Source organism: Prunus mume, linkage group LG2 (assembly GCF_029339155.1).
Source record: "Prunus mume cultivar Tortuosa linkage group LG2, ASM2933915v1, whole genome shotgun sequence".
In the NCBI taxonomy this organism is placed as follows: Eukaryota; Viridiplantae; Streptophyta; class Magnoliopsida; order Rosales; family Rosaceae; genus Prunus; species Prunus mume.
In genome coordinates, this window is record NC_142699.1 from 9738208 (window position 1) to 9752869 (window position 14662).

The 14662-nt window shown below is 36.6% G+C and overlaps 2 protein-coding genes across 2 annotated transcripts; both read right to left on the reverse strand.

Annotated features, from left to right (window-relative positions):
- Positions 1–67: 67 nt before the first annotated feature.
- On the reverse strand, positions 68–3188 carry LOC103320121 (ribonuclease H2 subunit B). The gene is made up of 10 exons (XM_008221750.3): positions 3028–3188; positions 2882–2941; positions 2687–2788; positions 2517–2593; positions 2300–2423; positions 1765–1829; positions 1294–1363; positions 912–984; positions 686–764; positions 68–449 (listed from the first exon to the last, which is right to left on the reverse strand). The coding sequence occupies exons 1-10, from the start codon at positions 3074–3076 to the stop codon at positions 324–326; spliced, it is 825 nt and encodes a 274-aa protein (XP_008219972.2). The 5' UTR covers positions 3077–3188; the 3' UTR covers positions 68–323.
- A 7582-nt stretch (positions 3189–10770) lies between these two features.
- Positions 10771–13986, reverse strand: LOC103320154 (Leucine-rich repeat protein kinase family protein). Its single transcript, XM_008221786.2, has 3 exons — positions 13210–13986; positions 11995–12567; positions 10771–11774 (listed from the first exon to the last, which is right to left on the reverse strand). The coding sequence occupies exons 1-3, from the start codon at positions 13886–13888 to the stop codon at positions 11104–11106; spliced, it is 1923 nt and encodes a 640-aa protein (XP_008220008.2). The 5' UTR covers positions 13889–13986; the 3' UTR covers positions 10771–11103.
- Between the last annotated feature and the right edge of the window lie 676 nt (positions 13987–14662).

Sequence of the window (14662 nt, forward strand, 5' to 3'; positions counted from 1 at the left end):
GCGTATGGACGACTGCCTTAGCATTACACATGCAACAAATTAACAAAATTCCTTATTATACATCATCTTATGCCAAAATCAGATGTTACCATTGAACATAGCTTAGTTCTTACAGTTTACAGTGAAAACATTAATCTTGAAATAACCAGTCACTAATCACTACAACACAAATCAATGATACAGTCGATGGATTACAAGGCAGCAGTACAGTGGTCAATGCTGATGGACTAATTACTGGCTAATCAAAATCGTTTAGATTGGCATTTCGAATCATGATGAAGGAACTTCATGATTTACACAAAAATGTGTCATTTTGAAATGGTTCACTTTTTCCTTCTTGAAGAAGCTCTACTAAACATTTCTCTGATGTTATGTGATTCTGTCTCTACTTTGGGCTTCTTAGCTTGCCTTCCACCTCTGGCAGTCTTATTGTCACTCTTACTCTTTTCCTGACAAATTACAACGCGTGTACAAAAAGACCCATCAGAATGAACCAAAATTGTCTGGTCATGAGATATGGAAAGCATTTATCAACTCTAACTATTTAGTTTGAAACACTCAGGAAAACATTTGCGTGTGGCATATTTAGTTCCTGGGAAATAGTCCAGGCTCCACAACTGCACCAAACAGTTTTTCATTTATTCCAATTTATAGAGAGAAGTGGCCCTATGTCTGGGAGGCATACCTGTGAGCCATTGCATTCTGTGGCAGTCGGGAGAATTTCGATATCTGACATTTTTCTTGTTGCCTCTGTTAAGTCTATCCTGAAAACACAATCAGTATCCCAGACTTAGTTAATGCATTTCAAAATTGAAACATTCCAAGTTCTAACAATAGATGTTTGCATTAGTTCCCAAATTTCTACAGCACAAGACTTATGACTTGTTATGAACCATTTTTTCAGGCAATACCTCAAACGGTCACTCAAAAGCTTCAGCCAGGGCTCATCCAAGTATTCCCCTAATATTGAAACTGCATCAATTACTGCACCAGTAACAGAGGTGAATTAATGAATGGAAAAACAGACATCCCATGCAAAATGGAACGATTCAAATACTTATAAACTAGTTGTCTATGGCATAGCAGGATTTAGGAAGCGCTACAAGTATAATAAATACGTATAAGCTGTTATACAGCCGATAACAGTCTTGACAACATGCCAGTTTTTTACTACCGAAGTAAGTTTACTTCTCTCACTTCAACACTGAACAGATGAAATTCCAATAGACACTAGAGAGAGGGGAGAGAAACAGAGGAGTGATAAAATAAATGGTTTTCCCACTAAAAGTGTACATTTATCTTTCTCTTCCCTTGCAGCATAATTATTGTCCAAGGTGGATAGTGTCTGTTTTAGCTGACATACCTGTCATCACAGGGCACAAATATCATAAAAACTTACACACAAAAACTTGCAGCATTAAGTAGCTAAAATATTGTTCGAAAATTTCCACATGTACATGGATATATTCACATATCTCAACATTAAAAATGGAAGAACCCAGGACAAAAGACAAAAAGATTGATAGACAAGCACAAGTCAAACTTGCTTGAAACCTAGAACTTACCCTCCACCATACTATTACGGGGGAGGAGGTGTCACTAGCCCCAAGGCCATGGATCAGAGAGAAAAATAAAGCAATTAGTGGTCAATCATATGTAGTTATATGGCATGCGTGGTGCAGGGAGCTAATTCTTCAACAACAAAAAAACACTGCTCAATAATCATCAAACACCAAAATTAAGTGATATCAGATGTGGACAAACCTTATGGTACATCCAAGCTAGAACTTTGGAATCATCAAGCCTGAAAAATTTTGAGGATCCAATTTCTGTAGACAGTAAGAGACGAAACAATATTTACTTGGAAATATAACAAAGTCCAATAAATTGTTGACACTAATATTGTAAAAGTTCAAATTATTTGAATTGGCAACATGAATTAAACAAGCATATTGGAGTTCGGACATACATAGTCAAGGACCTCAAAAAAGATAATAATTAACCACTAGATACTGGACAAAGCTGTCAATTTCCATTCCAGTAACAGAGATTATGTTTCAGGATTCAAATCTCTCAATCATTAGAAATGTTTCTGAAGTCAAGGGTGAAAGTGTATCCAAATCCCTTGATTGTGTGACATTAGTATCGACTCACAATCAACGCCAAATTAGAATTCTCTAGTTCTCTAGTTTTCTTCACCACCAATGAAAGATGTGAACATGATACAGTACAAGTTAATTGGTTGGTTTGCAAACTTCTACCTAAAATTTGAATTACTAGTGCATAGGTAGTGTGCCACCTTTGATTTCACAAACTACTTGCATACAATTCTCCGCAATGGACAATAGTTTCTGATGTCCGGGATAGCCTTCAACAAAGATTATCTCATCTACAAGCCTGAACTTCCCCAGATCGTCCCCCTTCTGCATTTTTAACAAGGAATGTAGTTACCACTAAGATTAAAAAAGGACAAACAAAAAGTCAATGAACAGTGGGATTAAGCACCATAAAAGTACCTTCATTCTAGCTTCTTCAAAAATGGGCAACAAAATGAAAACAGGATCAACTGGAGTGGCAGTATATAACCCACCATCTAAATATGGAATTGCAAGTATAAGTTAGGCAAAAATCAGAATAATCCAGCAAAATTTAAGAATAAATGAAATAAAATGAAGCAGGGTACCACCTTCAGCAACATAGTCACCCAGAAACCAAGAAGTGTAGGATTGCTTGAACCAACTAAGCTCCTGAAGAACTCCATTAACCAAAAGACAGCACATTGAGTTTCCTGTCAAAGAAAGTAAGTGAATAACAGTGAAAGATGCCCTAATCTGAAATTCTCATAAATCTCAAGAAATCAAGTACATGCATTGAGCAATACCGGACTTGGGATGCCGAAGCGAAAGCAATTGTCCGACGTCGTTTCCAGTTTCAGCAGTATCTGTAGATTTTTCGCTTAGGGTTTAGAGATGGAGAGAATAAAGGATTAATTGAAATAAGGAACGAGAAATCGTAACAGAAATTTACCTGCTGCGATGAGAAGACGAATTTCATCGAAGCCTTCCCACCAAGCCATTGAAATGAAACTTTCGTTCCTTAAACCCTAGCAGACACCAAAGGCGTAGTGAAGCGAAACCAGAAAAGAAACTGCGCGCGCAGAGAGATGGAGGGAGGGGATATGATAGGTCCAACCGGTGGGTCATTAAACCTGTCGTTTTTTACATTTTAGGAAATGAAAATATAAATAATTCTAAAAAAGTGGCTTTGTCGTATGGGGCTCCATATGCCCCATCGGTTTGATTGAACATCAAACTTATCCAAATAAAAAGGTTTTCTCAAAGAAAAAATAAATTCAAATTCAAATTGCTTAATCCAAAAAAAGAAAATAAATATAGAATTGTTTTGAGGTTTTTCTAGAAATAGTCCGGTGAAAAAAGATCTTAACTTGCAGATCAGTGAAAGAAAGTAGATTGTGAGATAAATTGCTTCTATGTATGTAAAATGAATGGGTGTGATTAAATTAGGGGTGCATTTTAGACCCAAAAATCAAAAAATCGTAAAAACCAACCGATAATTTATCGCAATGAAACCGCAATCACGGAAATCGAACCGCATTTTTGGTTGCGGTATTTGATTTTCAAAACTTGCGGTTACCGCAAACCGCGACTATATTTAAAAATTGAAAAAAATTTGCATTTTGTAGATAGCATTGGTGCTCAAATAACACAACAGGGTCTTTCAAATCCACTTACCACCACCAACACTTGAGTTTGTAACATTGGTGCATTGCATTTTCTTTTTAGTTTGTAACTCTAATTAACTTTGAATTGGATTTTTCCTTTGGATTGTAACTTTAATTCATTTTGCATTGCATTTTCCTTTTGGTTTGTAACTTTAAAGGATGCTTGAAAAATTGTGAATGCTTGAGAAGTTTAACTTTAAACCCATACAATATCCGGATTCTCTAATAGCACGGGTTCTACGAGCTAAGTATTTTCCTGATAAATCTTTTCTTGATGTCCCTGTTTCAGATAATTCTTCTTATGTTTGGAAAAGTATCTATGCAGCCAGAAAAATTCTTTTGCAAGGATCTAGATGGCAGGTGGGCAGTGGGGGAGATTGATATTTGGAAGGACCCATGGCTGCCACGCCCTTCTACCTTTGGGTTATCTCACCAAAACCCACCGGTTGCGCTATTACCAAGGTGAAGGAGCTTATTCTTGACCACCCCCGACGCTGGAATACTAGCCTTCTATCTAATCTCCTTTACCCTCCCGATGTGGATGTGATCCGAACTCTTCCGCTGAGCTTCCATGTCGACGCTCTTATTTGGCATTTTGACAAAAAAGGTCAATTCACTGTCCTTATAAGGTAGCCCGTGTTCTTGATCCCCAGACTCTTCGTCATCAACACCATCAATGTGCCACCCCAATAGGTCGAATCTTCTAGTTGACCGGGGACTCTATCGGAGGCAAAGGTGGCATTAATAAATACACTATCGCCCTTGTGTTTCAAAAAGACATAACCTCAAAAGAATTGGTATCTCATGATTATTCAATATTATTGCAGCATGTATTTCTTTCCTTTTGTTGGAGAGTCCTTATCCTCAAGCAAATAGGTTTTTAGACTACATTACGTCTCTTAAAAGTAGTATGATTAGCTTGCAATAATTATGTAAGAAAATTATAATATGAGAAATAAGATTTGCCGATTTCTCTCCCAAATTTTCCAACAAACATTATGCCAATTGGGCTAACCAAATTATTAGTACTTGAAACAGACCCCATACACATTTGTGCCCAAACTGAACATATATGAATTTGGAGTTATTTATACCAACACCCCTTGAGGTTTTAGGTGTTTTCACAAAATTCTCTGAGGTTTTAAAAATTACACGAATACACTATGAAGTTTCAATTTATTTTCACAAAACCCCTTTTCATTGATTCTACATCCAAAAATTATGGTATTATGCTAAAAATAGTATAGCGGCTATATTGGGTTTTCCTTAATTTTTTTTAAAAATAGTATAGTAGCGGCTTTATCTTTATGTATGTGTCTCTCGTCTAGTATAGCCGCGCGGCTATGGCTTTACTTACGCACTAATCGCTTCTGAACACAGTATGGCTATACTTATTATACCCTTGGAATCTTTTAATCGTTTATATGAATTGTTTCTTCACTAAATATCAACACATCCACTGTACCCCAGTAAATTGGCATTCTACCAACCAAGGACAACTTGTGGAAACGAAAGATACATTTGGATACATGATGTGACTTATGTGGGGCTGAAATGGAGTTTATTTGCATGTGTTATGGCATTGCCCATTTGCAAGAGGAGTCTGGGCATGTGTTTTAATTGGCAGCATTGGCATCTCTCAACAATATCACCATGTGCATGATTGGGTCCTCTCACGTATTGACCATTTATCATATGCTGATTTGGACCTCTTTTTTGTTACTAGTTGGGCAATCTGAGAGGCTCGAAATGGCAATTTATGGAATAACCAAACACCCAAACCAGAATTCACAAGCTCTAGTGCTGCTGTTCGTCTACTTGATTTTGTTGTTCACTTGCTCTTGGTCGGGGCTGTTATGGACAAAACCATACTGGAAGTCTAAAAATTAATGTGGACGGCTCTTGGATAGCAGGTAATACATATGGAGGTGTGGGAATAGTGGTGCGCGATTCTAATGGCAAGTTTGTTGCGGGCAGAGTGTTGCATGTGGACAATGTTTTCTCACTTTACAGGTTGAAACAATGGCATCTCGCGAAGGAGCAATTTTGGCGGTGGAATGGGATTTTAATAATGTAATTTTTTAGAGTGATTCTCTCCAGATCGTGTCGCAATCCGAAGTTCTTCGTTGATAGGTCCAATGTGGGCCCAGTGGTGGAAGACACTAAGGCACTTATAACCCAGATCACGGGATGGTTTTACCCATATCCGTCGGGTTGCAAATGGAGCGGCTCATCGTCTGGCACGTTATGCTTCCCATATTGGCACTATGACTACTTGGTTTAAAGATCCGCCAGATCTTCTAGTTGATGTCCTGTACGAGGAGTGTAACTTGTAGTTTTTTTACGGCCGTGCTACTAGGGGGACGGGGGCAGGGGCGGAGCCACACTAGGACCAGTGTGGTCCCAGGCCCCCACTCAAGTTTTTTTATATTTTAAAAGTAATATACTGTTATGTATTTATATATGTATATTATTTCAAATATTTTACGTTTTGATATGTACCCACATGTGTTGTGGCAAACTTATTAAGGCACAAGAAGGTAGTTCAAATTGAGCCCTTGCTCAACTGGTGGTGGTGCACTCCAGGTATATATATTACCTTATTTCCATTTTCAACATTTAAGTAAATGTCTTTGTCTTTTTACTTTAATTTATTTGTATATTACTCCATTTACTTAAGTTTACAATGTAAATAAGGAAGTACCCCCTATTTGGATTCAAATAAAAATACTAAAAATTAAATTCCCACCAAATCAAAATATGAAAAATCGGTTTTAGTGTAAAATACGATTTATGCTAAAATTGATGGCTCATTAAGTCAATATATATTTCATACTAAAATCCCATAAAATCAAGTTTTCTTATTTGATATATAAGGAATAAAAGCCGCCAAAAATTATTTTGAGAAAATGATTATTCCAAAAAATCATTTTTCATACTTAGTCAATATTTTTTTTTTCATATATGATATGAATGCATGAAGGGGCCTAAGGTTGTTTTTAATTTGGGAAATTTTGATTTTGATTTTTCTTTCTATTGGGTTTAATGGGGGAAAAAGCTCTAAAGATATTTACTAAATCACTACTCTTTGTCTATCTCTTGCAATTTTTCTTACTTAGAATGTATTTGTTTATCCCATTGTTGAGAACAATTATGATTGCAACCAATAAGCAATATAATACTTGATATATGTGATATATATACATTATTTTTTGTATGTATTGTGAGTTCGAATTTTTGATTCTTTATAATTTATAAGAGGCCCCCACACACATGAAATCCGCTTCGCCATCGGACGGGGACTCTATCGAGGCAAGGTTCCTCCTCCCGCTATGCGGTTGAGGAGGTAGGCTACTTCGTAGCCGACGACCACTACGCTTCGCTTGGTATAGAGTACTTGCCTAATCCTCTAAGGCTTGTGCCCGATTTTTGTACTTGTTACTTTTTTCCCTCATTAATAAATACACTATCGCCCTTGTGTTTCAAAAAGCAAACAGCACATAACCCTCAAAAGAATTGGTATCTCATGATTATTCAATATTATTGCAGCATGTATTTCTTTCCTTTTGTTGGAGAGTCCTTATCCTCAAGCAAATAGGTTTTTTGGAAGACTGAAAAACATTACGTCTGAGTATTTCTTAAAAGTAGTATGATTAGCTTGCCAATAATTATGTAAGAAAATTATAATATGAGAAATAGCTTCCTAGATTTGCGGTGATTTATTTTGAAAAATAAAATGATTTCTCTGGTCCCAAATTTTCCAACAAACAGTAAAGGTATTTATTAATTGTGAAGGAGAGATATTATGCCAATTGGTTTTTTCTCCAGCTAACCAAATTATTAGTACTTGAAACAGACCCCATACCAAACGAACACATTTGTGCCCAAACTAAACATATATGAATTTGGAGTTATTTATACCAACACCCTTTGAGGTTTTAGGTGTTTTCACAAAATTCCCTGAGGTTTTAAAAATTACTCGAATACACTATGAAGTTTCAATTTATTTTCACAAAACCCCTTTTCATTGATTCTACATCCAAAAATTATGGTATTATGCTAAAAATAGTATAGCGGCTATACTGCGGTTTTACCTTTATGACACGTTCTGGGTCTAAAAAAATAGTATAGCCGCGCGGCTATACCCTTTATGACATGTTCTCTAGTACAAATTAAAAATAGTATAGCCGCACGGCTGCACTTACGTCTACTGAGCGGCTGTACTTATGTACTAATTGCTAGGCTGAACACAGTATAGCCGCGCGGCTATACTTATTATACCCTTGGAATCTTTTAATGGTTTATATGAATTGTTTCTTCACTAAATATCAACACATCCACTGTGGCCCAATAAATTGGATTGAGAATACAGTCCGGGTTCGAATCCTGGCAGTGGAATACGCTTTTATTTTTTTCCCTCTTCGCCATTAGAAAACTTCAGGCTGTGCAAATATATCATAGTTGTTTATTATTCTAGGTGGTTTTTATTTACCAAAAAACACATAGTGCAAAAGCTCCAGATGAATTCATCATACAACATACATTTAGTAGCCACCCCCCCTTCCCCCAAGCCCCAAACTCAATCGTTAATTGAGGAAGAGAAGTCATCATCATCAAGAGATGAAGCAAAAGACATTCACATTCTAAGAATAGGAAAAGTTCGAATTTAGGATAGATTGTTGTTATGGATACACAATGATGAAATTACAATATCGTGCACAATTACACATCACAAGCTCAAATGAACCTTGCAAATATAAGCTTTGGGTCACAAGCCCATAACCCTCAAAAGAATTGGTATTTGCATGACTAATTGCAGCAGGCTATGTCTTTTGTTTGTCGACCATCTTGACACGTATTTGCTAAAATTCGGGTAATACTGGTAAGACAGAAACTCCAGCAACTTTTAATTGTTTATATTAATTGTTTCTCCAATCCAATTTCAACAAGTCCGCTGTAGCACAATACCTTGGATTGAGATTATCAAACCGGGTTCGAATCCCGGCAGCGGAATAATTCTTTTTGTATTTTCCGCGGTTTTTCCTCCTTTGGCCATTATTACTTATTGTGAGCCTCAAATTCGCAACGTATATGGAGTGCAAATATATGTACCCAAAAACACATAGTGCAAAAGCATGCAAATCCTCCTATTACCGAAAAACTATATATGTAAAATGAATGGTTGTGATTAAAATATTCGGCAAGTTTAGAAGATCATAGATTATGAGATAAATTGCTTACTTAATTCCTCTTTCCCAATATTGCTTTTGTCGAGAAATTATACATTTTTTAAAAACAAAATAAATCAAAATTGGCGTGGATCTAAGAAATAAATTAGTTTTTTTTTTTAAAGACTTTTTTTTATTGAGAGGAGCCTATAGCATACCAAACTCACACATATTACACGGACATTAGAACTCGAACCCAAAAACCTTTACTCAAAGAATAATTACTCCAAACCACACACTATAAATAAATCAGAATTCTTTTAGACTCAAAATTGCCGTACAAATAAAAGCAAACAGCATATAACCTTCAAAAGAATTGGTATTTCATTAATCATGATTATTCAATATTATTGCTGCAGGCTATATTTATTTCCTTTTATTGACATGTATTTGCTGAAATTAGGGTAATATTGGCGAGACAGACACCATAAATTTTTAATGATTTATATTAATTGTTTATTCAATCCACATCATCAAATCCGCTGTAGCCCAATACATTGGATTGAGTTTATCAAACCGGGTTCGAATCCCGGCAGTGGAAATTTCTTTTTATTTTCCGCTGTTCCACTTCCACCGTTGATGCTTTCTCCTGGGTGGGGATTTCTTTTGCCGCTAGAAAACTTCTCTGTCTTCAGGAGATGAAAAGCTTCATTCTAACTATAGAATTTAATAACTCAAGAACTATAAACCCCAAAACAACTTCATTATAAATTAATAAATAAAATTTACGCATTTGCTTAAATTCAAAATAGATTGTTGTGATAGATAAACAACAAAGAAAATTACAATATCATGCAATTATATATTACAAACTCAAATAAACCATGCAAAAACAAAACTTTCAAGCAAAAATAAGGCACGTAAAATATTTCCATTAGCAACAAATTTGGAAGGGATTGTTTTTCCTCTTCCTTTTGGCCATTGTTACTTATTGTGTGCCTTAAATTAGCTAAAAACACAGTGCAAACCTACTAAATAGTACCGCCGTGCGGCTATACTTATTTTTACCTTTAAAAAAAAATAGTATAGCCATGCGGCTTTACGTTTTTGACACGTGACACCTACGTACGAGCTTGGTGGGTCTTTTTATATATAGTATAGTCGGGTGGCTATACCATTTTTAAATTTTTTTTAAAATAGTATAGCCGCCCGGCGATACTTGGTTTTATTAATATTTCTAAAAATAGTATCGCCACACAGCTATAGGTATTTCGACATGATTGATGGGGGTCCTCTTTTGTTGTTTTTATAAATAGTATAGCCGTGCGGCGGTACACCATTTTAAAAAATTTAAAAAAATATTATAGCCTCACGGCCCTACTGGGTTTGTATTGTTTAAAGTTTTTAAATGAACAGTATAGCCGAGCGGCGATACTATTTATCTATAAAGTATGATCCTTTTTTTCTTTCATATTTTTCCCCTCGATTTTCATGTATAGATAAGAGTAGTTTAAAGCATTATCCATTACTATTAGGCCATTACCTGAGTCTTTATTGTCTTCTTCTGATTTTTTACTTTTCCAGAGTTATTATCCTTATAAACAATTTAGCACATTCACGTTTAATAATGTATTATACACGTACATACGTATTTTTCAATAATACATCTATGTTATGCACAAGTCTTAAAGACTCGGTTTCAAGAAATAAAAAAGCTTCATTGTAACTATAGAATTTAATAACTCAAGAACTATAAACCCCAAAACAACTTCATTATAAATTAATAAATAAAATTTACAACATACATAATTCACATTCATAAGATATTTGCTCAAATTCAAAATAGATCCTTGTGATAGATAAACAGCAAAAAAAATTACAATGTCACACAATCATACATTACAAACTCAAATAAACCGTTCAAAAACAAACCATTCAAGCAAAAATAAGGGGTGTAAAAAATTTCCATTAGCAACAAATTTGGGACGGATTGAACTCGTTTTTCCTCCTCCTTTCGGCCATTGTTACTTATTGTGTGCCTTAAATTAGCAACATATATATATATGGTGCAAATGTATTTACCAAAAAACACATAGTGCAAAAGCATTCAAACCCTCCTAAATTAACTTCATTATACAGCATATATTTAGCATCCCCCCCTTCCCCCTCCCCCTCCCAAGCCAAGCCCCAAACTCAAGCATTAACTGAGAAAGAGAAATCCTCATCAGTCATTGCCCTAGAAGAGCCCATATCCCCATCACTAGCATAAGAAGAATATTCTTCCTCACTGTCCCTCTCCTTCAACTCTTCAATCTTGTCTACAACTTCTCTCCAATCCCATCTTCCCTCCACACTGCTCTCACAGCAACACATCCCAATCTTCAAAAGCTTCAGCATCTCCCCCTCCCCATTCTTGGTCCCTTTCATGTTCTTATCAAACACTTCTCCTGTCCACTCTTCTCTCACCACTGAGTTCACCCAAGCTGCTAGGTCTGCATTTGCCCTCTTGCCCTGCTGCAAATAGTTTGCTGGGAATTTTCCTGTCAGCATTTCAAAGATGAGTATGCCCAGGCTCCACACATCGGTCTTTTTCGAGGTTTGTTCCATGTGGGAGAACTCTGGGGACTTGTAGGCCACCATGAACTTTTGGGCATGGTCTCTGTTGATCACTGGTATTAGGGCATATTCTGCTATGAGGGGGTTGAAGTTGTGGTCTAGGAGGACATTGGAGGACTTGAGGTGGCCATGGGGTACTGTTAGGCCTGGGAACTCTTTGTATAGGTAGCCTAAGCCCCTTGATACTCCTTTGATGATCATCAACCTAGTTGGCCAATCCAATCCCGGCTGCCCGGGTTCTCGCTTCACTGAAAATGCACAAACAACTCAAATTAATTTGACATAACATTTGAAAGATGTGACCAGACGTTGAGTTTTAACTGGCCGAGAGTTTGTGTGATCAATTAACAACAACATTCGGCCTATTATGTGTATCATATTTACTAATCACATTGTTAATTCAATTATGTTAATTAAATGCATGATTCGTAATGTGATTAGATGAAATATTACTATACAAGGGCATACCATGGAGATGACTAGCCAAGCTTCCATTGGCAACAAAATCATGAACCAAGAGCTTCTCTTCTTTCCTATAATAGAAAGCAACAAGTGGGAGCAAATTAGGGTGTGAAAGCCTCCCTAGCCTTCTCATGTGATCATAGAAGTCCTCTTTCCCAACTTGGTTTATTTGCCTAAACCTCTTCACAACCATGGACCCACTCAAGAGCCGTGCTTTGTAAGATGACCCAAAACTCCCACTGCCCAAGACCTCAGCTGGGGCCCTCAGCAACTCTTCCAGCTCAAACCCTCTGTCCTTCCTCACAAAATACAACTCCCCTCCTTTCTCAGCCTCCTTGTAGTTGTCTTCATCAGCTGTTAACTGGACCTCCATTGCAGCTGTGTGGTGTTGGGCTTTTAGCTTCCCCTGGGCTCTTGCTTCTTGCTTTGATTGGGAGCTACGACGTCGTATGAAGAGAATTGCTGCAATGGTGCACAGTATTGCAGCAATTGAGACAACTATGATGGCTATGATGAGGAGGATTTTTTTCTTTGAGGACTTGCATGGGGCCAGAGGCTTTCCACATAAGCCTTGGTTACCTATTGGTCAAGAAAAAGAGGCCCATAATTAGGCCCAAGAAACTAAGAAATGAAAACTCATTTGATAAATAAAAGAAAACTTATAAAATAAGATAATTCAATTAGACCAACGTGCTACCATACCATCATATAGAAAGTAAATGTTTGAGAAGATCTGGTATCAATGAAGATGCGTGTCTCAATCTTTCTGTCAAGGATCTCATATTTCTTTGATTTAAATTGATTACAATATCTTTGATTTTCTTTCTTCTTTTGTTATTTTTTTCTTCAAAACTTTGGTTTTAATATGGAATTAAAAGTCATAGAATTACATTTACCTTATATACATTTCAATACTTCATTAGTTAATATGAAGTTCGGACCGAACTTCTTTTTTAAAACTCAAATAAATAATTGTGTGTGTTTTAAGATGAATGTTAACGACATTGTTCACGCGCGCATGGACGATTGTCAACCGTTGATGTATGTGTGAATTTACCGTGAGACTCACACACATCAACAATCAACAATTGTTTCACACGGGATAACGATCAAAAACCAAACACATCAAAATCATGTATTGTGTAGTGGATTGAATAAAACAAAATGAAAATTTCAAAACAAAAAATGGACAATAAGGAGATTCTTGAATGAATTGCTTACCAGTGAAAGAGCTTGCTTCTAAATTGCTCAGGCTTGCAGGTATTCGACCCTCAAACCTGTTGTTTGATATATTGAAATACTTCCATCCATTTGGATTTTGTGCAAAATTTGGTATCTTCCCACTGAACTGGTTCCCCTGGAGATCCAATTCCGAAAGCTTGCTCAATGCAGCCAGGGACTTTGGTATTTTTCCAGAGAATTCATTGCCATTCAAATAAATTTTCTTCAAAGAACTCATGCCCTCAAAGGCATTATCTTGCATTTCACCAGTGAATTGATTGTTGGACAAGTAAACTCCTATGAGTTCACCAAGCTTGTTCAAACTAGGCAGAGGACCTTCAAAGTTGTTGTTCATGATGCTTATGCTTCGAAGGGCAGACAAACCCGTAAGGGTGTCGATATCAATTATGCCCATGAGACCCATGTTCTGCAACTTCAACCCGTACACATTGCCATTTTTTTCACAGTACAAGCCTGCCCAAATGTTTGTGGTGCCATTGCAGGGGTTGGTGGAGTTGTTCCAGTTGTCTAGAGCTGTGTCATTGGACAAAAAGGACTTGAATTTCAATAGGGTTTGGATTTCTGGGTCAGAAGATGACACAAAAATACATAGTTGTGCTAAGAAAAATAGCACCAAAAGCCAGTGATTAAGATCATAGGCTTTGTTAATGCGAACCATTTGTTAAGAAATGAGTTGGGTTTTTTTGGTTGATGGAGAAAATGGAGGGATTGAAAATGGTGTTAGATTAGGTGGGTGTGGTGAAAGAATTAGATTAGGGCGGGTGTGGTGAAAGAATTAGATTAGGGGAAGATGGAAAGGTACAAATAGGGTCGACAATGGCAAGGTCTCTCTCTTTTTTTTTTTTCTGCCTATGGGGGATGAGCTGGGTGAGAGCCGGCATTAATTTTTGATTAAATATTGGATTTAATTCCCTAAATATTAGGCAAAAGTGTTTGTTTAATATTTTGTAGCTTTGGTGTGTGCTGTTGAGTTGCTGGTCTGTTCTTGTTAATGGTGATGGTGAAGTGGCATTTCATTGTTGGCTCAGCCGAATGTTTATGATAGCAAGGACATCCCTTTCACTTAATTACTTGGTATTAATTTACTGCCCTTAATTAATTATATTTGCTGAGGCTTTCATTGTGTGATATGCGCTAAGCTTATGAGTTGGACCTATTTAGGGAGCCCTAGTAGTAAATAAGTAATTTGATTCGGTAGGTATGCATTTCGAAAAGGAAATTACTTACCTCCTTTCTCTGTGAGTAGAAACTCCTACATTCATGCAATTTGACATGTGTGTAGAAGATTTTCTTTTTGTATTTTTTTATTAATTATATTTATACATATGTCAAACCGTCATTTGCAGGAAGGAGAAGTATCTCCTTCCAGAGAAAGAGGCAAGCAGTATCATTTGCACAATTCAATAACACGACATGAAAAAATTAGTGTCCG

Coding starts and splice junctions, on each gene's coding strand:
- LOC103320121 (XM_008221750.3), bottom strand. CDS start 3,076: ATGGCTTGGTGGGAAGGCTTCGATGAAATTCGTCTTCTCATCGCAGCA. Junction 2,424..2,516: donor TTGAAGAAGCTAGAATGAAG/GTACTTTTATGG, acceptor TTAAAAATGCAG/AAGGGGGACGATCTGGGGAA. Junction 765..911: donor CTTTTGAGTGACCGTTTGAG/GTATTGCCTGAA, acceptor TTGTGTTTTCAG/GATAGACTTAACAGAGGCAA.
- LOC103320154 (XM_008221786.2), bottom strand. CDS start 13,888: ATGGTTCGCATTAACAAAGCCTATGATCTTAATCACTGGCTTTTGGTG. Junction 12,568..13,209: donor AGAAGCAAGCTCTTTCACTG/GTAAGCAATTCA, acceptor CTTGACCAATAG/GTAACCAAGGCTTATGTGGA. Junction 11,775..11,994: donor CTTGGCTAGTCATCTCCATG/GTATGCCCTTGT, acceptor GTGCATTTTCAG/TGAAGCGAGAACCCGGGCAG.